The 25,360-nt window shown below is 45.4% G+C and overlaps 1 protein-coding gene across 5 annotated transcripts; it reads right to left on the bottom strand.

The window, feature by feature from the left end:
* Window positions 1-282: 282 nt before the first annotated feature.
* LOC141054316 (transmembrane protein 272-like) lies at window positions 283-24,716 on the bottom strand. Of its 5 annotated transcripts, none has more exons than XM_073551618.1 (5): window positions 24,550-24,716; window positions 8,004-8,101; window positions 7,675-7,725; window positions 1,771-1,959; window positions 283-559 (listed from the first exon to the last, which is right to left on the bottom strand). In XM_073551618.1, exons 2-5 carry the CDS (start codon window positions 8,077-8,079, stop codon window positions 357-359), a joined length of 519 nt encoding a protein of 172 aa, XP_073407719.1. In that variant the 5' UTR covers window positions 8,080-8,101; window positions 24,550-24,716; the 3' UTR covers window positions 283-356. The 5 variants fall into 5 exon arrangements, with proteins under 5 accessions (XP_073407719.1, XP_073407718.1, XP_073407720.1 ...); XM_073551617.1 differs by having other exon boundaries at window positions 8,004-8,098; window positions 24,550-24,715; XM_073551619.1 differs by lacking the exon at window positions 24,550-24,716 and adding an exon at window positions 23,487-24,250 and having other exon boundaries at window positions 1,771-1,896.
* Between the last annotated feature and the right edge of the window lie 644 nt (window positions 24,717-25,360).

The raw sequence follows: 25,360 nt of genomic DNA, 5'->3' as shown, positions 1-25,360 counted from the left end.
ATAGGGGTACCCCATGTCAATTTTTTCCCCCCTGTAAACTAGCCAGTAAAGGCTAAGCAAACAGCTGTGAGCTGATTAATAGCCTGGAAACCTTTATGGCTATTGACTCCTTCCCAGAATATTAACATCAGCCATCGGCTTTCCCTCTGCTGGTTATGAAAATTACGCGGGAGCCACTCAATTTTTTAAATTTAAAAAAAACCAAAACAGATATTGCATGATCCACCACCCATTCGCTGTGAGATAACTGGACACACTAGAAGACTTTTAAGAAAACTGCAATGCTAAGGAAGGTTTATTAGAGGAAATGTTTGAGATTTTGAGGCCCTCGGATTTCAGTGAGTCATTAAGGTCTGTTAGCGGCGCATCCCAAAGATGGACCATTTCAGGATATAGAGACACAGCAGTAAGCAGAGGTAGGAGCAGAGCAGGAGGAAGAGGCCGATGTAGCTCAGAGTGATGGTCCAGAAGGCGTACAGGTACAGCACCCGGTGACAGTACTTCGGGCTCGAGGGATTATCCCAGGATTCTCCTGCTAGAGAGTATATCCAGACATTACCTGCAGGGGAGAGAAAGGCGACAGTGTGACCCCGATGGTAGTGACAAGAGGTCTCCTACTGTGACTGTACAAAAACTGCCTGCACTATCTGCTGTTACTCCTGCTATCCTCCCAGAAAATTCCTGCACTACCTGCTTTAACTTCTCCTGCTATCCACCCAGGAACTGCCTGTGCTACCTGCTGTAACTCCTGCTGTCCTCCCTGGAACTGCTTGAACTACCTGCTGTAACTCCTCCTGATATTCATCCAGTAACTGCCTGCGCTACTTGCTGTAACTCCTACTGCTATCCACCCATGAACTGCCTGCACTACCTGCTGTAACTCCTGCTATTCTCCCTGGAACTCCTTGAACTACCTGCTGTAACTCCTCCTGATATCCATCCAGGAACTTCCTGCACTACCTGCTGTAACTCCTCCTGCTATCCACCCAAGAACTGCCTACACTACCTGATGTAACTAACCTGCTATTGTCACAACCCGAAGTCTGGCATCTCGGGGGTGCACAGGTAGACAGGACTTGGGGATCACGGTGTGCCGGGATGCAGTGTGGTACCAGCAGGACCTGCAGTCACGTGACCATGCGCCAGAGAAAGGGGCGAGGTTACCACAAAGCACAAAGCACTCCTGGGAGCCGGCTGTCCTGGGGATATGCGGCGGCGGAACCAGAGGACAGGCTCAAGTCAGACAAAACGGGGGGGTCATACACAGAGCGGGCAGCACAGTAGAGAAGGGACAGGCAGACCTCTTAACGGGGACACCAAATCAGAACCAGACAAACAGCAGCACAGGCACAACAGGGTCAAACACACTCGGCCAAGGGTCAGAGAATAAGCAAGAAGGAATGGCCCCACAATGAGGCTATAAGAAGCCTCCCAGAATCCCAGAGTGAGGCCATCCATGGTTAACCCTAGATCTACCTAATCCCAACAACTCCGCAAACCATGACAGCTATGAAATTCAAAGCACTTCCTGCTTTATCCCTCCTTGATATCCTCCCAGGAATTTGGCAGTATGCCCCTGTGGATCTGCTCTTCATGCTAAAATAAAATCACTCAATGCCTGTCTGCTGCATCAAAAGTCAAGCAATTTTTTGTATTTCAAATGTCATGGTGGTATAGTGGGAAATGTTTCACCCCTTCATTTCTCCATCTAAAGCCTCCCTTTCTTCTGTAACTTGGGGCTTCAATGTCTCCAGCCTCAGTTATATTTACCTACTATGAAGAAGATGAAGAGGAATATCAGCATCACACCCTGAGCACAAAAACTGGCAAAAGTGACCTGATCCTCATCTGCACGTGGCAGGCAGGTGAGGGAGAGGTGCAGGAGACTCGCTGCCCCTGAAATGATGAGATAGTATGGAATGAGGTACTGCCCAGGACAGTCATTAAAGTAGATCACGCCTGGGAATGAGAAAAGATATAAGAGTAATGTTAGGGAGGAATCCAAAATATTTCAGTTCCATAGTAAATTACATTATTTCTACTCTTCTGTTCTTTGAACATGAAAACTTGATCCTTTTTTTCTCTAGTCACCTTCCACGGCAGCATAGGAAGTTGTCTCCACGCCCTAATGGGGGAGAGGAAGCACAAAGAGGTTAAAAGCCCCTCCCACCTCCTACTCGCCAGTGTCTTTCCTGTCCCCCATGGGGCATGGAGAGGTTTTTTATTTTACTCCATATGCTGTGTGGCCGGCGCCTCAGCGTACCTGTTTTAAGCCCCAGGCATAGATGTTCGTGGGCTCCGCTCTCCTCCGTGCTGCTCCCATCTCCCTGTGGTCAGTGGATTCGGGACCTTCCTGGCCCACCTGCGCTCCCACTGGGAGTAAATCGGGCCAGTGATCCCCATAGCCGAAGGCTTCCCAGAGCTCTCCGGCTTTCTCTCCCTCAGCACCCGCTGTTCAGTGACACAGAAGTGATGTCATACTACGCGCGAGTCACTTCCGGGCCTTGCGTTCCACCGTGAAACGCATTCACTTCCAGTTTCGGCTTTCTGCAGCCTCCTGGATTCCAAACGGCATGCAGAGCACACTGAAACCCGCTGACGCCTGCTCAGGAACCAGAGGGGGAGGAGAGAAAATTGTATGGCGCTAGAGGCAGGGTTTATGCCTATATAAACCTGCCAGAAGACACCTCCAGGTAAGGCTAATCCCTGCAAGTATGGATGGTGTGTCTGCTTCCTGCCCTGCATCTGCAGAGCCCGGCGCTGCCCCAGTAAGTCTGTGCGTGGGGGGCTCCTAGCCAGGGTCCTGGTTCAGTGGTTGTGGGCCCCTTTTAGTTATACTTCTCTCCCCTTCTCTTCCTAGGGAGACAAGCCTACCCACAAAAACCCAGCTAAGAAGGTCCTTAAATGTGCCATCTGAAATAAGAAGCTTCCCTCTCGATGGGAGAAGAAGCTGTGTCAGGAGTGTACGAATAAGGTGATTAGGGCTGAAAATCCATCGCTCCTGGATTATATACATACCCTGGACAAGCAGGAGGTCCAGTCCTCCTTAGCTACCCTTACACCTCCCCCTAAGAAAAGAAAGATCCAAATTGAAGGCTCTGATTCTGATTCTGAAGGTTCTTATGGCACATCTTCAGAAAAATGGGAAGCATCATCCCATAAAACATCGGAGGCTAAAAAATATCTCTTCTCCACAGAGTATATGGAAGAGTTAATTGGTGCAGTCCATAACACTATGGGCTTTGAGGAGGAACAGGTTCCCCCAACAATCCAAGATGAAATGTTTGGAGGATTGAAAGCGGGAAGGCAGATTGGGTTCCCGGTCCATGAGAACATCATGAACATGAGCTCTCAGGAGTGGGAGTCCCGAGAAACGGCTGAGCACCCCCTCGGAACTTAAGCATAGGTTTCCTCTGGAGGGCGAATCAGTTATCTGGGATGTTCCTAAGGTGGATGTGCAGGTGGAAAGAGTAGCCAAGAAAACCGCACTCCCCTTTGAGGACTTATCCCAGCTTAAGGACCCAATGGATAGGAAGGTGAAGAGCCTGCTGAAAAAATCCTGGAAGACCTCCACATCCTCACTTAAGACCAACATAGCTTCCACCTGTGTTGCCAGATCCCTCTTTTGGTGGCTGGATCAATTGGAGAATCACATCTCTCAGGGGACCTCAAGAGGGGAGTTATTGGATTCCCTTTTGTTACTCAAAAGGGTGACTGGATTCTTGGCTGATGCCTCTGCTGAATCTGTTTGCATCGCTGCTAGGTCTCTGGTCCAGTCCAATTCTGCAAGGCTCTGTGGCATAAAATGTGGAGTGGGGATATCACTTCCAAGATCAAACTGTGCTCCATCCCCTTTAAAGGTGAATATGTCTTCGGACCAGCTCTTGATGACTTACTGGAGAAGGCCACAGACAAAAAGAAGACTTCCTGAGTAGAGGATCACCAATAAGCGTTTTTTTCGTACCTCTCTGCTTCAGACCCATCAAACCAAAGGTAAAGGGAAAACCGGGAGGTGGAACTATGCTAAGGGGAAAGGCAAGAGCACCTTCCGACACTGTAGGAGGGAGGCTTTTGAATTTCTTCCATCATTGGCTGACGATTTCCAACTGCCAGTGGGTCCTCAATGTTATCAAGGAGGGCCTCCTTACAGAAATAAAAAAACTGACCATCACATCCAAACATGAATTAGGTGTGAACAGGTGCCTACCTAGAGTCGCCAACTCATATACAATCAAACAAGGCAGCACTCTGCAACGCTATAGCATGCAGACATGAAAATTGAATTGCATTACTGCACTAGAAATATGAAATATTGAGAATGCTTAGCACATAAATTGGCCAATTCATGTGTACCTGTATATGAGTTGGCGACTCTAGGTAGGCACCTGTTCACACCTAATTCATGTTTGGATCTGACGGTCAGTTTTTTGATTTGTATGCATTGGCCTTCTGACTGAGCACTCCGCAACTTAGCCTCAGGCATTTTTAATTACAGCAGGATCACTACCCCTCCACGAAGACATTAGACTTTAGTATTGGAGAGAATTCACATTAGGTTCCCATAGAGTTGTGGACTGTCTAAGAGAGGATTGGCATTGTTAGGTCCTGCTCCTACAAAATCAGCAGGTGAAGCACTATCAATACAATGTGCTCCCATTTGGCATTTCACCAGCACCAAGGGTGTTCTCCAGGATAATGTCAGAGGCAGTGACCTAAATCTCCAAATTCGGGGAACACAGGTCCCCTACCCTTCGGACAGAAGTGTCTGTCCTAGGCTCCATGACCTCTTTCAGTCAGTGCCTTGGGCCGAGGCCCACTCCAGGGTCCTACACGCTCACATCCTCAAGAGCTGGAACAGAAATCTCAACTCACTGGACTGGAGAGTTCAGACCCTGGGTAGAGTAAAGGCTTCTCTGCCTTGGTGGTTGAGCCCCAAAAATCTATGCAAGGGTGTAGCCTGGTCCCAGACACCTCTGGTTACAGTAACATCCGATGCCAGCAAGAGAGGCTGAGGTGGTGTGGCATCCCACACACCTTTCTAGGGACACTGGAGTCCGGAGACAAGTGCTAGATCATCCAACTTCAGAGAGTTGAAGGCAGTGGAGGAGACTCTTCTTGCAGCAGGCAACCTAGTCATCAGTTGTCATGTCAGGGTTTATTAGGACAACTTCACCACTCTAGCTCACCTCAGACATCAGGGGAAGTTCGACAGCTTAAAAGGCATTTCAAGCCGAATATTTTGTTGGGCCGAAAAGCATCATTTATCCCTGACAGCTGTCCTCCTAAAGGGGTCCTCCAACCTTCAAGCAGACTTCCTGAGTCATCAGGACATACAACCAGGAGAGTGGAGCCTGAACCAAAGAATCTGGATGATGGTAGCAAGATGGGGGTTGCCAGAGATCGATTTATTCGCCTCAGGCCAAAATTCACAGGTCGCAAACTATTTCTCCCTGAACCCCAGGGACAGGTCCAGGGGAGTAGACGCCTTCGCTCAACAGTGGAACTTCCAGTTAGCCTATGCGTTTCCTCCAATTCCGATGTTGGCAAGGAGTTTTCGGAAGATCCGGGTAGATCGGGTTCCAACCATCCTAGTTGCTCCAATGTGGCCAAAAAGGAGCTGGTTCAACCTGGTCATTGATCTTCAGGTGGACGGTCCAGTTCGGTTACCACCGGACACCAATCTTCTCTCGCACGGGCCTCTGCATCATCCGGACCCTCAGAAACTGAAGTTAGCTGCTTGTCTACTGAGACCCAGGTGTTACGTGTACAGGGGCTTTAGGACAAAGTAATTGCCACTTTACAGATGTCCAGAAAGCCTGTCACTAATGCTATTTACCACAAAGTGTGGACATTTTTTTTTCTCCTGCTGCATGCCTAAAACACCAGATCCATTCCACCCCAACATTTCACAAATATTGGACTTCTTACAGAGAGGGTTAGAATTGGGCCTCAAACCTAGCACCTTAAATGTTCAGGTCTCTGCCCAGAGCTCTGTATTTGATCAGGACTTAGCCAACCATCGTTAGATTAAAAGGTTCATAGTGTCAGCACTTAGATTGCATCCCAGGAAACAGCCTGTTATCCTCTCATGGGATCTAAATATAGTTCTCAAGAGCCTCACACAACCCTAATTTGAACCTCTGTCGTCTTGTACCCTAGCTATAACTACGGCAAGATGAATAGGGGAACTGTAGGCACTGTCTATAAGAGAACCTTATCTAATAATAAGAGATGATTGTATAGTTCTCTATCCTAATCCATCCTTCCTTTCTGCCCAAAGTAGTGTCCAAATTTCACCATTCACAGGATATCGTCCTCCCCTCCTTTTGCCAGAATCCAAGGAATGCAAAGGAAGAGGAATTCTATACTCTCGATGTTCGGCGTACGATTTTGTATTACCTACAGCAAACCAAATCTTGGAGAATTGACCAGAATCTCTTTGTTCATCCATCGGGTCGAAATAAGGGAAAGAAGGTGGCAAAGAGTACCATTGCAAATTGGATCAAGAGGGCTATATCTGAAACATATCTAGCCCAGAAAATGACACCCCCTTCTGGAGTTAAAACTCATTCTACAAGATCTACTTCGGCCTCCTGGGCTGAAAGAGCTGGCGCATCCACCGAGCAGATTTGCAGGGCCGCTAGGTAGTCTTCACTTCATACATTTACCAGACACTATAGATTGGACTTGTTGTCCAATAGGGACTTAGCCTTCGGCCAAAAAGTTCTTCAGGTCGTTGTCCTTCCCTACTGGAAAATTGGTTGGTATTCCTCCTATGCTGTCGTGGAAGGTGACTAGAGAAAATAGAATTAGTCTTACCGGTAATTCGGTTTTTAGGAACCTGCCACGACAGCACTATTTCCTTCCCTATGTTCCTTGGATAATTCTTTGGACTGTAAAGGTAACTGGTGCTATGGTGTTAGTTGTAAGTCACTGGCGATTAGGAGGTGGGAGGGGCTTTTAACCTCTTTGTGCTTTCTGCCCCCCAGGATGTGGAGAAAACCTTCTATGCTGTCGTGGAAGGTTCCTAGAATCTGAATTACCAGTAAGACTAATTATATTTTTTTTTTTCGTAGAGGGCAGGAGAGACACAATTTTCCCAGGATTCAGAAGTCTGAAGTGATCAATGCTTGTGGAAACAGGCAGGGTAGTCGGCGGTCTGCCCTTAGGCAGGGGAGGCGATTGTCAGTGCAAGGGCTGTATCCGAGCCCCCAACCATCAGGCATTATTTGTACTGATCTAGTCATGAGTCAGAAGGAGATTTTGGGTCCCTTGAGGTCCTGACACATCTGCTCATTACAAAACCAGACCATTAATTTCTGTGACCCCCCATGTAATGCCTCTTTTCCACCAGTGGTGGTACTGCAGGAGAATTAATCGCTTATATGTAGAGTCCCTCACAGATCACATCTGATCATTGGGGTTCACATTTTTTGGCTGCCTAAAGCAGAAACCCCCTTTAAGTTGTTAATGAACCAATTAGTCCCACTGCCCATTCATAATTGAACACTAAACATTACACACATCACAAATCTGTCAACAGCAGCTTGCTTACGGTTTTCAAATGGTGACAAAATTATTTTCTACACTGAGTAAAGACAGAACTGCTGAATAATTGAAAATAAAGTAAATTATTTGGGTAGAAGGGTGAGATTATACCCAATGGAGACTCACCGATAGTGATACTAGCAATATTCAGCCCGACCAGGATGCATTTCAGGGCAACTGTAGGAAGAAGAAATAGGGGTCACTCATGAGCCTCCGTTGTGATGGTCCCTAGGGGCTACGACAATGAGGATCAATAAAGCTAGAAAACCATCTTGGGGCTCTGGTATGTGGATTCTTGTATGTTGGCCAACAGTTGGTACGCACAGCTTCACATGGCTTCCTCTTTAGTGCCCTCCTGGAAGGTCACTCTGTTTTTGACCCTAATACCAGGAGGGCTCCTTTGCGTTCTCAACGGCTCAATAGTTTTACTATGACAAATGGTTATTGGCACTTACTTGAAATGGACTTCGGCAAGAATGAATCCTGAAGGACAGTCAGCAGCGGTCTGCGGGGGTTGTCCTCACCGTCCATGTTACCGGCTGTAGATGACCTGCTGGAGTAAACAGAGGACCTGCACTACCATTCAAAAGTTTAGGGTCATTTAGATACAGTATTTCCTTATTTTTGAAAGAAAAGCACAGTTTTTTCCAATGAAGCTAATAATAAATGATTTAGAAATACACTATACATTGTTAATGTGGTAAATGACTATTCTAGCTGCAAACGTCTGGTTTGTAACGCAGTATGTTCATAGGTGTATAGAGGCCCATTTCCAACAACCATCACTCCAGGGTTCTTATGGTACTTTGTGTTTTCCAACTGTGTAAGAAGGCTAATGGACGGTTAGAATACCCTTGACAACCCTTGTGCAAGTATGTTAGCACAGCTGAAAACAGTTTGGCTGATTAGAGACGCTATAAACCTGAGCTTCCTTTCAGCTTGTTGAGAATCTGGAGCATTACATTTGTTGGTTCCATTAAACTCTCAAAATGGCCAGAAAAATAGAACTTTCATGTGAAACTCGACAGTCTATCCTTGTTCTTAAGAACTGAAGGCTATTCCATGCGAGAAATTGCCAAGAAACTGAAGATTTCCTAAAACGGTGTGTACTACTCCCTTCAGAGGAGAGCACAAACAGGCTCTTACCAGAGTAGAATGAGAAGTGGGAGGTGTTATGAATGAGTCACCGGAGAAAACAAAAATGCAAGCTAAGTCCAGAAAACCGGAGAGGTTGGTTGGTAGCTATCGGATTGCAGACCCCTGATCCTATACACCACAACTAACAGTAGCCGTGGGGGGTTCCTACGGTGCCCTAGACCCCTCGTCACAGCCGGAGAACTACATAAGCCTAAAGAAGAAAAGGGGAAATCTAAACTGCCCCAGAGCAGACCCCAAAGCAATAGACAGCCCCCAACATGTATTGTTGGTGAAAAACAGATGAAAACACAAACACAGACAGAACGACAGGCTGAGCAAATGATGGGGCCCAACTAACTAGATAGGACAGGACAGAAAAGATGCTGGCTGCAATCCGCAAAAAACCCTACCAAAAATGTCCCAACCGTCTGATAGGAAAAAAGGCCCTGAAGTCACTAGACTTCAAAATCACTATATCAGCACTCAGGTATATTCTGAAAACAGAGCAAAGAGATCAACTGATCAGAGACAAAAATGGAATTCAGCCAGTCCCAACCAGGACTGGCTGAATACAAACACTAAGGAAACCAGACAAAATCTCATGGAATAATAGCAGGGCAAAAACTTAGCTTTTAGTAGACAGGAACTAAGCTGGATGCAAGAGCTCAGAGCAGAAAGGATCACCAGCAGCCCTGCAGGGCGTCGGCTGCCTTATATCCACTCAGAAATTCCAGATGTCCAATCACACTCCGCCTGTTCAGATGACAGGTTCTTCCCATCCCAATCAATTTCACTACCTCTCTTCACCAGCAGAGGGAGTTCATCAGACATCAAAGGTGAAGGGGAGAATGAACTCACAACAGAAACTCCCCCTTGAGGAGGGGTCACCGAACCCTCATCCACGCCACCAGGGCGATCAGGATGGGCCCAATGAAAAGCACGAACCAATCTTTCGGCATGAATATCGGATGCATGGACCCAAGAATTATCCTCCTGGCCATAACCCTTCCATTTAACCAAATACTGGAGTCTCCGTCTAGCCAGACGAGAATCCAGTATCTTCTCAACCTCATATTCCACATTACCTTCAACCAATACAGGGTCAGGAGGTGCCACCACAGGAACTACTGGCTCAACAAACCTCTTTAACAGAGACTTATGAAACACGTTATGGATCTTGAATGTAACAGGAAGAGCCAATCGAAAAGAGACCGGATTAAGAATCTCCAAAATCTTGTAAGGTCCAATAAATCTAGGTTTAAACTTTGGAGAAGCCTTCTTCATAGAGATATTCTTTGATGACAACCAAACCATATCACCCACCTTAATCCGGGGACCAATGGTCCTATGCCGGTTGGAAAACCGCTGGCCTTTTCCTGGGAGAGAGACAACTTATCCACCACTTGGTCCCAAATCTGGTGCATTCTCTCCACCACAGTGTCAACACCTGGGCAGGCAGAAGACTCCACCTGCCATGAAGAGAATCAAGGATGAAACCCAAAGTTACAAAAAAAAGGTGACATCAAAGTGGCAGAACTAGCTCTATTATTTAAAGCAAATTCGGCCAAGGGCAAAAATGAAACCCAATCATCCTGATCAGCAGAAATAAAACATCTCAAATACGACTCCAAAGTCTGGTTTGTTCTCTCCGTCTGCCCATTGGTCTAAGGGTGAAACGCAGAGGAGAAGGACAACTGAATTCCCAGCTTGGAACAGAAAGTCCTCCAAAATCTAGAAACAAACTGAACTCCTCTGTCAGATACAATGTTCTCAGGAATCCTGTGCAAGCGAACCACCTGTTGCAAAAACAAAGGCACCAACTCTGAGGAAGATGGCAACTTAGGGAGTGGTACAAGATGGACCATCTTAGAGAATCTATCACAAATCACCCAAATAACAGTCATTCTCTGAGAGACAGGCATATCAGAGATAAAATCCATTGAAATATGGGTCCATGGCCTCCCGGGCACCGGCAAAGGCATCAACAACCAACTAGAGCGAGAACAAGGTTTAGACCGGGAGCAAGTCCCACAGGACTGCACAAAATTCCTGACATCACGAGACAAGGCGGGCCACCAAAAAGACCTACTCACCAAATCTCTAGTACCAAAAATACCTGGCTGACCAGCCAATGCGGAGCAATGAACCTCAAACATCACTCTCTTCCTCCACTGGTCAGGAACATACAATTTTCCAATGGGACAACGCTCAGGTTTTTCCTCCTGAAACTCTTCCAGAACACGTCTCAAATCGGGCGAGATGGCAGAAAGAACTACCCCCTCACCTAAGATGGTAGCAGGCTTGGTCACAATAGGAGAATCAGCGAAGAAACTCCTAGAGAGGGCGTCTGCCTTGACATTCTTAGTGCCGGAAGAAAAGAGACCACAAAATCAAAACGTGTGAAAAACAAGGCCCACCTAGCCTGTCTAGGATTCAAGCGTTTGGCCGACTCCAGGTAAATCAAATTTTTGTGGTCAGTAAGGACCACGACTTGATGTTTAGCTCCCTCCAACCAATGTCTCCACTCCTCAAATGCCCATTTCATGGCTAACAGTTCCCGATTCCCCACATCATAGTTACGTTCGGATGGGGAGAACTTTCGGGAAAAGAAAGCACAGGGATTCATTTTAGATGTTACAGGATCTTTTTGGGACAAAACAGCTCCTGCACCAATCTCAGAAGCGTCCACCTCTACCTGAAAAGGGAGTGAGACATCAGGTTTCAGCAAAACCGGAGCAGAAGTGAACCTTCGCTTCAGCTCCTGAAAAGAAGAAACAGCCTCCGGAGACCAATTCAGCACATCAGCCCCCTTCTAAGTCAAATCAGTCAATGGTTTGGCAATACCAGAAAAATTAGCTATAAATTTACGATAAAAATTAGCAAAACCCAAAAACTTCTGGAGGGCCTTCAAAGAAGTGGGCTGAACCCAATCATAAATGGCCTGTACCTTGGCCGGGTCCATTTCAATAGTTGACGGAGACAAAATAAATCCCAAAAATGAAATCCTCTGTACACCAAAAAGGCATTTCGATCCCTTGACATACAGGGAATTCTCCCTCAAAATCCGGAACACAGTCCTAACATGTTCCACATGAGAGTCCCAATCCTTGGAAAAGATCAAAATATCATCCAGATAGATGATCAAAAATTTATCCACAAAGTCTCGGAAAATATCATTCATGAAGCACTGGAAGACAGAAGGGGTATTAGTGAGCCCAAAAGGCATCACCAGGTACTCAAAATGTCCCTCCGGAGTATTAAACGCCGTCTTCCATTAATCCTCCTGCTTAATGCGAATAAGATTATACGCCCCCCTGAGGTCAAGCTTGGTAAACCAGCAAGCACCTTTAACTCTGGAGAATAGAGTCTAGGGGAAGAGTCTTGAGGAGATCATTTGCATATTCCCAGTGCCTTCTGGGATAAGTGAAGAGTCTCCGCGAGCTCAACGATCACTGGGTTTTGGCGGTTGCAGCTGAAAAGAGGAAATCGGAAAACCAGGGGAAGAGTCTTGAGGAGATCATTTGCATATTCCCAGTGCCTTCTGGGATAAGTGAAGAGTCTCCGCGAGCTCAACGATCACTGGGTTTTGGCGGTTGCAGCTGAAAAGAGGAAATCGGAAAACCAGGGGAAGAGTCTTGAGGAGATCATTTGCATATTCCCAGTGCCTTCTGGGATAAGTGAAGAGTCTCCGCGAGCTCAACGATCACTGGGTTTTGGCGGTTGCAGCTGAAAAGAGGAAATCGGAAAACCAGGGGAAGAGTCTTGAGGAGATCATTTGCATATTCCCAGTGCCTTCTGGGATAAGTGAAGAGTCTCCGCGAGCTCAACGATCACTGGGTTTTGGCGGTTGCAGCAGAAAAGAGGAAATCGGAAAACCAGGGGAAGAGTCTTGAGGAGATCATTTGCATATTCCCAGTGCCTTCTGGGATAAGTGAAGAGTCTCCGCGAGCTCAACGATCACTGGGTTTTGGCGGTTGCAGCTGAAAAGAGGAAATCGGAAAACCAGGGGAAGAGTCTTGAGGAGATCATTTGCATATTCCCAGTGCCTTCTGGGATAAGTGAAGAGTCTCCGCGAGCTCAACGATCACTGGGTTTTGGCGGTTGCAGCTGAAAAGAGGAAATCGGAAAACCAGGGGAAGAGTCTTGAGGAGATCATTTGCATATTCCCAGTGCCTTCTGGGATAAGTGAAGAGTCTCCGCGAGCTCAACGATCACTGGGTTTTGGCGGTTGCAGCTGAAAAGAGGAAATCGGAAAACCAGGGGAAGAGTCTTGAGGAGATCATTTGCATATTCCCAGTGCCTTCTGGGATAAGTGAAGAGTCTCCGCGAGCTCAACGATCACTGGGTTTTGGCGGTTGCAGCTGAAAAGAGGAAATCGGAAAACCAGGGGAAGAGTCTTGAGGAGATCATTTGCATATTCCCAGTGCCTTCTGGGATAAGTGAAGAGTCTCCGCGAGCTCAACGATCACTGGGTTTTGGCGGTTGCAGCTGAAAAGAGGAAATCGGAAAACCAGGGGAAGAGTCTTGAGGAGATCATTTGCATATTCCCAGTGCCTTCTGGGATAAGTGAAGAGTCTCCGCGAGCTCAACGATCACTGGGTTTTGGCGGTTGCAGCTGAAAAGAGGAAATCGGAAAACCAGGGGAAGAGTCTTGAGGAGATCATTTGCATATTCCCAGTGCCTTCTGGGATAAGTGAAGAGTCTCCGCGAGCTCAACGATCACTGGGTTTTGGCGGTTGCAGCTGAAAAGAGGAAATCGGAAAACCAGGGGAAGAGTCTTGAGGAGATCATTTGCATATTCCCAGTGCCTTCTGGGATAAGTGAAGAGTCTCCGCGAGCTCAACGATCACTGGGTTTTGGCGGTTGCAGCTGAAAAGAGGAAATCGGAAAACCAGGGGAAGAGTCTTGAGGAGATCATTTGCATATTCCCAGTGCCTTCTGGGATAAGTGAAGAGTCTCCGCGAGCTCAACGATCACTGGGTTTTGGCGGTTGCAGCTGAAAAGAGGAAATCGGAAAACCAGGGGAAGAGTCTTGAGGAGATCATTTGCATATTCCCAGTGCCTTCTGGGATAAGTGAAGAGTCTCCGCGAGCTCAACGATCACTGGGTTTTGGCGGTTGCAGCTGAAAAGAGGAAATCGGAAAACCAGGGGAAGAGTCTTGAGGAGATCATTTGCATATTCCCAGTGCCTTCTGGGATAAGTGAAGAGTCTCCGCGAGCTCAACGATCACTGGGTTTTGGCGGTTGCAGCTGAAAAGAGGAAATCGGAAAACCAGGGGAAGAGTCTTGAGGAGATCATTTGCATATTCCCAGTGCCTTCTGGGATAAGTGAAGAGTCTCCGCGAGCTCAACGATCACTGGGTTTTGGCGGTTGCAGCTGAAAAGAGGAAATCGGAAAACCAGGGGAAGAGTCTTGAGGAGATCATTTGCATATTCCCAGTGCCTTCTGGGATAAGTGAAGAGTCTCCGCGAGCTCAACGATCACTGGGTTTTGGCGGTTGCAGCTGAAAAGAGGAAATCGGAAAAACCGCGCGCCTATTGGCGCGCGAATTTGGGCTCATCTTTCATCGTTTTAAAAGAAATCTCAAGATGGAAGAGGCCAGGAGCCATTTGGTGAGCTGCATTTCTTGCTACATGTTCACAGATTTACCAGTGGAAAAGCCAAACTTCACATGCCACAAATGCAAGCTTGTGTCCCTGTTGGAGGAAAAGTTGCAAAATCTCGAAGAGAGGTTAGCTACGTTGAAGATCATTAAGGAAGGTGAAGAGTTCTTGGACAGAGCAGAATTATCTCTTCATGTTACAGAAAGAGAAGAAATTCGAAGTACACCTGAAGAAACAGAGGAATGGAGACATGTGACCAAGAGAAGCAGGAGGATCAGGAAGCAGTCAGCACCCATACTGCTCAGAAACCAGTACCAGGCTCTCACGCAGGAAAACGATGAAGAAATACATCAGGATAAGACTTTGCCAACAAACAGCAACCTTGTACGCCTTCAGAGTCCTCCTGGATGGAGAAAGAAAAATGTTGTGAAGAAGAAACGGATTGTGGTGGTCATGGGGGATTCCCTGCTGAGAGGAACAGAGGCCGCTATCTGCAGACCGGATATAACTACAAGAGAAATGTGCTGTCTTCCAGGTGCAAAAATTAAAGATGTGTCTGACAGGATATCAGGACTCTTCAGACCTACAGATGACTACCCATTCCTGCTACTACATGTGGGGACAAATGACACCGCAAGAAACGACCTGGAAATCATCTGCAGAGACTTTGAAGACTTAGGCAAGAAAGTGAAAGAACTGGGAGCGCAGGTGGTCTTCTCTTCCATCCTCCCAGTGGATGGCCATGGAACAAGGAGGTGGAATAAGATTCTGCAGGTGAACAACTGGCTACGTCGATGGTGCCGTCAGCAAGGATTTGGATTTCTGGATCACGGAGTGAACTACTTATACGATGGACTACTTGCTAGAGATGGGGTGCACCTTACGAAGACTGGAAAGCATGTATTTGGAAGTCGCCTTGCTACACTTGTAAGGAGAGCTTTAAACTAGAACAACATGGGAAGGGAAGCAAAAGACCAGAAAAAGCCATACACCTGACAAATGCTATTGAGAACTCTGCTATTAGAAGTGGAAAGGAAGAACAAAGACGAAAGAATCTAATTAATAAAAATATTGGAGAAAGAGAAACCAATCACAAACTAAAATGTTTCTATACTAATGCACAAAGCATGGGCAACAAACAAGGAGAATTGGAACTACTAACACAGGAACAGAAATATGATGTAATTGGAATCACTGAAACTTGGTGGGACAATACACATGATTGGAATACAAGACTAGAAGGATACAACTTATTTGCAAGAAACAGACTTGATAAACGAGGAGGGGGTGTCGCATTGTATGTTCGAAATGCGTATATCTGCACAGAGATTGAAGCTTCAGAGACTGGGAGTTCTGTGGAAACTGTTTGGGTAAGAATACAAGGACAGAACAATGGAAAGGACACCATTGTAGGCATTTACTACAGGCCGCCTGTGCAAGCCGAATATATAGATGAACTCTTTATGCATCAGATGGCCAAGTTCTCCAAAAAATATGACATAGTTGTCATGGGAGATTTCAACTATCCAGACATTTGTTGGGAATCTCTCTCAGGCAAAACTAACAGGTCAAGGAAATTCTTATCCTCTCTTGCTGACAACTTTATCTTCCAAAAGGTAAGGGAGAAAACAAGGGGAACTGCTACCTTGGATCTAATCCTTATAAACAGGGAGGAAATGGTTGAGGAGGTAAAAGTGGCTGGGACCCTAGGAGGTAGCGACCATGCTATTTTAGAATTTTGGATTACTAGAGGTGGAAGACCTGTGAAGACTCAGACGTCAAGGTTAGATTTCAGAAAGGCAGATTTTAAGGGATTCAGAAAGAGAATTGGAGGGATCCAATGGCTGGATATCCTTAAAGACAAAAATGTCCAGGAAGGATGGGAAATCTTGAAAAATGAAATTCTCAAAGCACATTTGTTAACAATTCCGAAAAGAGGGAAGAATAGGAAGCATTTAAGGAAACCAGGATGGATGAACACAGAACTTAAGCACATGCTAAAAAGGAAGAAAAAAATGTTTATAAAATGGAAAGAGGGAGGCATATCTAAAGAAGAATATAATGCTGTCTGCAGAACCTGCAGGGCACAAATCAGATTATCTAAAGCTGAAAATGAACTGAGGCTTGCAAGAGATGTCAAAAGCAATAATAAAGGATTTTGGGGATATGTCAAAAGTAAAAGAAAAGTCAAAGATGCTATAGGATTTTTACAGGATGAAAATGATGAAATGGTAAGACAGGATGTTGAGAAGGCTGAACTTTTAAATTCCTATTTTGCATCTGTTTTCTCTCAGAAAGGAAATGCAACATCAACTGTTATTCACTGTCCTATTAAGGGAATAGAAGAATCCAGGATATCTATAAACAGAAAGATAGTGAGGAAACACTTAGCTAACCTAAATGAATTCAAGTCTCCAGGTCCAGATGAATTACACCCCAGAGTACTGAAGGAGATAGCAGAAGAAATTTTTGAACCCCTCTCCATAATCTTTGAAAATTCTTGGAGAACAGGAGAAGTGCCAGAAGACTGGAGAAGAGCAAATGTTGTTCCTATCTTCAAAAAGGGGAAGAAGGTGGACCCAGGCAACTATAGGCCGGTGAGTCTGACTTCTATACCAGGAAAGATCTTTGAACAAATTATTAAACTACATGTATGTCAATACCTGGATAAGAATGAAGTGATTAAACAGAGTCAGCATGGGTTTCTAACTAATAAGTCATGTCAGACTAACTTAATTTCCTTCTATGACGGTATCACTGATTGGGTGGATCAAGGAAATGCTGTAGATATAGTATATCTTGACTTCAGCAAAGCATTTGACAAAGTCTCTCATACAATCCTTATTGAAAAAATGACTAAGTATGGAATGGACAAGGCAACTGTTAGGTGGATTCATAACTGGCTTAGTGATCGGACCCAAAGAGTGGTCGTAAATGGCTGTACATCCAGTTGGAAGAATGTCTCAAGTGGGGTACCACAGGGCTCTGTCCTGGGCCCTGTATTGTTCAACATCTTTATCAACGATTTAGATGAAGGAATTGAGGGTAAACTGATTAAATTTGCTGATGACACAAAGCTAGGAGGGATAGCTAATACTAGAGAAGAGAGAGAGAGGATTCAAAAAGATTTAAATAAACTGGAGAAGTGGGCAGCAACTAACAGAATGGTTTTTAACAGGGAGAAATGCAAAGTACTACATCTGGGCAATAAAAATGAAGAAAGCATATATAGAATGGGAGGAATAGGACTAAGTGACAGCACATGTGAAAAAGACTTGGGTATACTAATAGATCACAGACTGAATATGAGTCAACAGTGTGATGCAGCAGCAAAAAAGGCAAATGCAATTCTAGGATGTATTAACAGAAGCATACAGTCTAGATCACGTGAAGTCATTATTTCCCTCTACTCCTCTTTGGTCAGACCTCATCTGGAATATTGTGTCCAGTTTTGGGCACCACATTTTAAAAAAGACATCAACAAACTGGAGCAAGTTCAGAAAAGAGCGACCAGAATGGTGACCGGTCTGCAAACCCTGTCTTATGAGGAAAGGTTGCAGGATTTGGGAATGTTTAGTTTGCAAAAGAGAAGACTGAGAGGAGACTTAATAGCTGTCTACAAATATCTAAAGGGCTGTCACATTGTAGAAGGATCAACTTTATTCTCATTTGCACAAGGAAAGACTAGAAGCAATGGGATGAAACTGAATGGGAAGAGACACAGATTAGATATTAGAAAAAACTTTTTGACAGTTAGAGTGATCAATGAGTGGAACAGGCTGCCACGAGAAGTGGTGAGTTCTCCTTCAATGGAAGTCTTCAAACAGAGGCTGGACAGACATCTGACTGGGATGATTTAGCGAATCCTGCTTTGAGCAGGGGGTTGGACCAGATGGCCCAGGAGGTCCCTTCCAACTCTACGATTCTATGATTCTATGATTCTATGATTCTAGATCAGAAATCAGGGGTAACGGATACTGATATTTAACAGTAATTTTGTTGAGGGAACGATAGTCAATACAAGGCCTTAATGAACCATCTTTCTTGTCCACAAAAAAAAACCCAGCACCTAAGGGTGAAGAGGATGGTCTAATATGACCCTTCTCCAACGACTCCTTAATATAGGATCGCATAGCCTCGTGCTCGGGTACAGATAAATTGAAAAGTCGACCCTTGGGAAATTTACACCCAGGGCTCAGCTCAATTGCACAGTCATAACTCCTATGAGGAGGCAGAGACGCAGACTCATTCTCACTAAATACATCATAAAAATCAGCCAAATAATCAGGAACATCATGCGACTGGGGAGAGGTGGAGAAAATAGTAGCGTCACTAAGGGCACACCGACAACCTCAACTCACCACAGACACAGATTTCCAATCCAAAACTGGATTATGGATTTGCAACCAGGGAAACCCCAGAACGATGGTATCCAGCAAATTATGCAACACCAAAAATCTGCAATTTTCTTGATGGTCTGGGGCGACCCGCATTACCACCTGGGTCCAAAACTGAGGTTTATTCTTCGCCAAAGGAGTAGCATCAATACCCCTCAAAGGCACAGGCGTCCGCAGAGGTGTCATAAGAAACCCACAACGTTTAGCAAAATCCAAGTCCATCAGGTTCAGAGCTGCTCCCGAATCCACAAAAGCCTTAGCGGAAAATGTGGACAGGGAGCAGATCAGAGTAATTGCCAGAAGAAACTTAGGTTGAACACCACCCACAGCAAATGTGTGTGCAAAACGTTTCTCTCATTTAGGGCAGACAGAAATAATATGAGAGGCATCTCCACAGAAAAAAACAGCTTATTACGCCTTCTGAACTCCTGACGTTGCGCCCTAGACAAAACTCTATCACATTGCATAGGTTCAGACATTTGTTCAACAGGTGGCAACACCTCTCATGCAGTTTTGCGTTCACGCAAACGCCGATCAACCTGAATGGCTAATGACATAGAATCGTCAAGACCAGAGGGAACAGGAAATCCCACCATAGTATCTTTTACAGTTTCTGACAAACCCTTCCGAAAGAGAGCTGCCAAGGCACCATCATTCCAGGTAGTAAGGACCGCCCACTTTCGGAATTTTTGACAGTACAACTCTGCAGAATCCTGACCCTGGCTCAATGCCAACAGGGCCTTTTCAGCCTGATCAATAGCATTAGGTTCATCATACAACAACCCCAAGGCCTGAAAAAATGCATTCACATTAGTCAGAATAGGATCATCAGGTTTCAAAGAAAACGCCCAATGGGGATCGCCGCGCAGCAAAGAGATGACAATTTTAACCTGCTGCGCGGAGCTCCCCGATGAGTTAGGCTTCAAGGCAAAAAATAATTTACAATTATTCTTAAAATTCAGAAATTTAGACCGATCCCCAAAAAACACATCAGGAGTAGGGATCTTTGGTTCAGCAGCATGTGAATGATCAAGATAGGCGGAAATTCCCCGCACTTCAGTAGTAAGCCACTCCACACGATCAGACAATTGCTTAATCCATTGAGAAAAAATTCCCCCTACGGCCTCAGAGAAATAGAGGAAAAAATATACACCCAAAAAAAAATTCTGACACTTTTCTTTTTTTTTTTTTCTGTTTTTTTTTTTTACAATTCTCTCCTGCTATTGAGCACCCTAGAATCTGCGGTATGGCTGGTGATTCTGTTATGAATGAGTCACCGGAGGAGGAGAAAACAAAAATACAAGCTAAGTCCAGAAAACCGGAGAGGTTGGTAGCTATCGGATTGCAGACCCCTGATCCTATACACCACAACTAACAGTAGCCGTGAGGGGTTCCTACGGTGCCCTAGACCCCTTGTCACAGCCGGAGAACTACATAAGCCTAAAGAAGGAAAGGGGAAATCTAAACTGCCCCAGAGGAGACCCCAAAGCAATAGACAGCCCCCAACATGTATTATCGGTGAAAAACATATGAAAACACAAACACAGACAGAAAGACAGGCTGAGCAAACGATGGGGCCCAACTAACTAGATAGGACAGGACAGAAAAGATGCTGGCTGCAATCCGCAAAAAACCCTACCAAAAATGTCCCAACCGTCTGATAGAAAAAAAGGCCCTGAAGTCGCTAGACTTCAAAATCACTATATCAGCACTCAGATTTATTCTGAAAACAGAGCAAAGAGATCAACTGATCAGAGACAAAAATGGAATTCAGCCAGTCCCAACCAGGACTGGCTGAATACAAACACTAAGGAAACCAGACAAAATCTCATGGAATAATAGCAGGGCAAAAACTTAGCTTTTAGTAGACAGGAACTAAGCTGGATGCAAGAGCTCAGAGCAGAAAGGATCACCAGCAGCCCTGCAGGGCGTCGACTGCCTTATATCCACTCAGAAATTCCAGATGTCCAATCACACTCCGCCTGTTCAGATGACAGGTTCTTCCCATCCCAATCAATTTCACTACCTCTCTTCACCAGCAGAGGGAGTTCATCAGACATCAAAGATGAAGGGGTGAATGAACTCACAACAGGGAGGCCCCGCTGCACAACTGAGCAACAAGACAAGTACATTAGAGTCTGTAGTTTGAGAAATCGACGCCTCACAGGTCCTCAACTGGCAGCTTCAGTAAATAGTACACGCAAAATGCCGGTGTCAATGTCTACAGTGAAGAGGCGACTCAGGGATGCTGGCCTTCAGGGCAGAGTGGCAAAGAAAAAGCCATATCTGAGACTGGCTAATAAAAAGAAAAGATTAATATTGGCAAAAGAACACAGATATTGGACAGAGGAAGATTGGAAAAAAGTGTTATGGACAGACGAAACCAAGTTTGAGGTGTTTGGATCACACAGAAGAACATTTGTGAGACGCAGAACTGAAAAGATGCTGGAAGAGTGCCTGACGCCATCTGTCAAGCATGGTGGAGGTAATGTGATGGTCTCTAGTTGCTTTGGTGTTGGTAAAGTGGGAGATTTGTACAAGGTAAAAGGGATTTTGAATAAGGAAGACTATCACTCCATTTTGCAACGCCATACCATACCCTGTGGACAGCACTTGATTGGAGCCAATTTCATCCTACAGCAGGACAACGACCCAAAGCACACCTCCAAATTATGCAAGGACTATTAGGGAAGAAGCAGGCAGCTGGTATTCTATCTGTAATGGCGTGGCCAGCGCAGTCACCAGATCTCAACCCCATTGAGCTGTTGTGGGAGCAGCTGGACCGTATGGTGCAAAAAGTTCCCATCAAGCTAACCAACTTTGGGAGGGGCTTCTGGAAGCATGGGGTGAAATTTCTCCAGATTACCTCAGCAAGTTAACTGCTAGAATGCAAAAGGTCTGCAATGCTGTAATTGCTGAAAAGGGCGCATTCTTTGACGAAAGCAAAGTTTGAAGGAGAAAATTATTATTTCAAATAAAAATCTATTTTTTGAACCTTGTCAATGACTGGACAAGATTTTAAATTCATTTGGCAACTCATTTGATTAATAAAAGTATGAGTTTTCATGGAAAACACAAAATTGTATGGGTGACCCCAAACTTTTGAACGGTAGTGTATGTAAGGATGGCACATGACTGCATGGACTGAGGTCATATATAGTGTGTATTCACACTGCCTCTTCTTGCACTTTTTATGTTTTATGACATTGAGTCATTGGTTTAGGAGATCGGTGGCTTCTGGAGAGGTTGCACTTCTCCTGCAGTTCTCCTACATCTTCCAGGCTAAGATGGGACCATGTCTGTGATGAATATCCAAATTTTCCTTTTTATTTCTTGACTTTTTAGTAATGTTACTATATGATGCAACCGGTCTTTATGGTATCATTTCTGGAAGGATGTTGGGTTTTGCCTTCTATATCGGTGACCCAGGAGGTCTGCTGCAGGGCTGACTTAATCCAGTGCTTCACACAACGTTCTCCTCTCTGATGAGCGTGACGTCGGAGCCATGGGGATCGCGTGAGCCAGGAGTGGCTGTTGCTAAAGTATATGAAGCTCCATAGGCTTGGTACGATGAATTCGGGGAACGTTGGAGGAAGCGCTGGACTATGTCGGACCTGGGGGGGGGCCCTTATTATTAATAAGTTGGTGAACGAGGGAAAGTGTTGTCTTGTTAGTGCTCTTTTTATGTTTTTCAGGTTTTTGTTTGTGGACTACGTCAGTCGTGTGTCAGTGTTTTTGTTTTGTTTGTTTCTTTTATCCAAATAAATTGGTGACCCAGGGAAAGAGTCGGAGAGTGATGTTTTTTAATTTTTGTGTGTGTGTGTATTTTTTACTTTTGATTACTGGGTTAGTAATGGGAGTGTCTGATAGACTCCTCTCCATTACTAACACCAAGGCTTGATAGCAGATGTGATTTTTTGACAAATCACAGCTGACGTCAACCCCAAGGCCCACGAACCACAGCAATTGGGAAGGGCGATGGCGAAGCACCAGAATTAGTGCAACTAATGTGATGTGCCACTTTTGGAGTGGCTTCCAAGGGACTTTCCCAGCCTGATAATGTAAGCCCACAGCTGTCTGCTTTACCTTTGCTGGTTATCAAAAATATCATTTTTGTTTCCATTTATTAAGTATTTATTAAGTTAAACAAGGCTACAAACAACTGTTGAAAAAACTCCACATAAAAGGCATTAAATATCTGATCTATGTAGCTGAGGTTGTCAAATTATATATCTGCAGGATATCTATTATCTATCTTGAGGGTTCTGACTGTGAATTTGCTGTATTTGGCTGACAAAATTTTATGGTTCCTTTCAGATTTGTGCGTAACTATCGGATGCAGACGGATGGTCCATTTGCTGTACAATTTTTTTTTTTGCTCACGCTGAATACGGTGAGAAAAAAATATGAGATCTACACTGCCTCAATGAATAACATTGGTACGAGAGCAATGCGATTTTGATTGCACTTTCTACGCGTGTGTGAGCGAGCCTTTGTGTACAGGCTCCTTCATAAAGTGCTCCCTACCATAAATAAGCCGATCTTTAGTGTCAAGTATGTAAGTGGAGCGCCAGAGCACTACACTAGGGGCCTCAACAAGAAGCCATGTGATGGGACGAGTTCATGAAAGTTGTTTATTTGATTTTCTTCCAACAGGAGGCGCTTTACCTTGAAACACTGCATATATCTATTTCCAATCCTTGGTTTGCAGGACTCACTGACACTTTCCGAACACATAAAGGATGCGCCTGCGTTTGTGTCACCTCTGTACTGTGTCCTGTGTGGTCCCTATGGACTTACCTCCTGGCCTCCACTAATCCTCCCATTCCACTGGACTCGCCAATTCTTCTTCTGTCCAGTCTCAGCTTCTGACAGAGGTAACGCTACAGGTAAGGGCCTGTCTTTGGGTGGATGACATGGACCTCTCCGCAACTGCTCTTCTGATTTGGCTCCGGTTTCAGAGGTTCTCCACCTCTGTGTTATGGAAGTGACACCCCACTATCAATTAATGCACCCCTCTTTGGTGATGTCCTCACACTCTTGAGCCCACTTGCATAATCTTGCACCAAACCTTGACCCCACTCAGTGTATGGTTCCTCTTGGGTTGCCTCTCTCCTTACTTCAGTTGTCAGACATTTGCCACTCTTTCCCACTGACTATGCCTCTCTCTGTTTCCTCTCCTTACAGCTTACATGACCTCCAATGCCAGAGACGGTTGCAGAGGCAATATTTTCTCTGCAAGTGACCCCGACTGGCAGAAAATTAGTCCCTAAATTATTTGGGCTAGTACACACTGTGCAGTCTCCTGTCAGTCAGCTGGCCAGCTACAGTGTTGGTAAGACTCAGCATTTTCCACACACAAACAAGTGCACTGAGCATAAGCCCAAGTGGCGGCCATATCTCTTGTAAGGCTAGGATCACACTTTCGAGAACCTTGCACGAGTCTCGCACCTCAATATCCGGCACTGCCGCCGACACTTGGGACAAGAGTGTGCGGCTACATGTATTTCTATGCAGCCGCACACTCCGGTCCCGAGTGCCGGATATAGAGGTGCGAGACTCGTGCGAGTTTCTCGCAAGTGTGATCCCGGCTTAAGAGAGTGAATATTTCCAACCCTATTACCAATAGAAAAGAGGCTGATGGCAAAAACCCCTCTCCCCTTCTTTTCCTGTTCCTTACCCCTGGACTCCTTTTCTATGACCCCATAAGTTCTGCCTCAAGTTTGACAATTTGTATCTATAATCCCTGGGATAGATGATAAATATTACTGACAACCTAAAATAACCTCACAACCTAACCCCTTCACAGTTGTCAGATATTTGGATCCCGAACCTGCATTTCATAAAAAGCGTGAAAGCTCACCAGACGCAGAGGAAGAGTGGAGCGTGGAGGACGGACGGTGTATATAGTGCAACCAAAGCAGACAGTTACAAAAGACACAAGATGACCATCATCTGATATCTACTTCCTCTATATAGAGAGCGTGACGGGGCAGGAAGGAGCGAGAGAGATCGTGTGATACCGGCGTAACGTACTACAACCCCCATCATCTCATGCCACTAAGAATTATCATAACGTATCGAAGCATGTCTTCTGTTATACACTGCTGAGCCGTGTATCTAATCCTGTCCTGTGTGATACTGACTGCTGAGCCGCGTAACTAATCCTCTCCTGTGTGATACTGACTGCTGAGCCGTGTATGTAATCCTCTCCTGTGTGATACTGTCTGCTGAGCCGTATATCTAATCCTCTCCTGTGTGATACTGACTGCTGAGCCGTGTATGTAATTCTCTCCTGTGTGATACTGACTGCTGAGCCGTGTATCTAATCCTCTCCTGTGTGATACTGTCTGCTGAGCCGTATATCTAATCCTCTCCTGTGTGATACTGACTGCTGAGCCGTGTATGTAATTCTCTCCTGTGTGATACTGACTGCTGAGCCGTGTATCTAATCCTCTCCTGTGAGATACTGACTGCTGGGCTGTGTATCTAATCCTCTCCTGTGTGATACTGTCTGCTGAGCCGTGTATCTAATCCTCTCCTGTGTGATACTGTCTGCTGAGCCGTGTATCTAATCCTCTCCTGTGAGATACTGACTGCTGGGCTGTGTATCTAATCCTATCCTGTGATACTGACTGCTGAGCCGTGTATCTAATCCTCTCCTGTGTGATACT

Source organism: Dendrobates tinctorius, unplaced genomic scaffold (genome assembly GCF_039654945.1).
Source record: "Dendrobates tinctorius isolate UK_male_01 unplaced genomic scaffold, ASM3965494v1 ptg000178l, whole genome shotgun sequence".
In the NCBI taxonomy this organism is placed as follows: domain Eukaryota; kingdom Metazoa; phylum Chordata; class Amphibia; order Anura; family Dendrobatidae; genus Dendrobates; species Dendrobates tinctorius.
Note: the sequence above shows the minus strand (reverse complement) of the source record. Positions and strands in the feature narration are given on the sequence as shown.

Bases quoted from the DNA above. Each gene is read 5' to 3' on its own strand.
- LOC141054316 (XM_073551615.1), bottom strand. From the start codon at position 23,512: ATGGGAGGATTAGTGGAGGCCAGGAG. The intron at 7,726-8,003 runs GTAAGTGCCAAT...TTCTTCCTACAG, and splicing joins CTTGCCGAAGTCCATTTCAA to TTGCCCTGAAATGCATCCTG. The intron at 560-1,770 runs GTAAATATAACT...TCTCCCCTGCAG, and splicing joins CTTCATCTTCTTCATAGTAG to GTAATGTCTGGATATACTCT.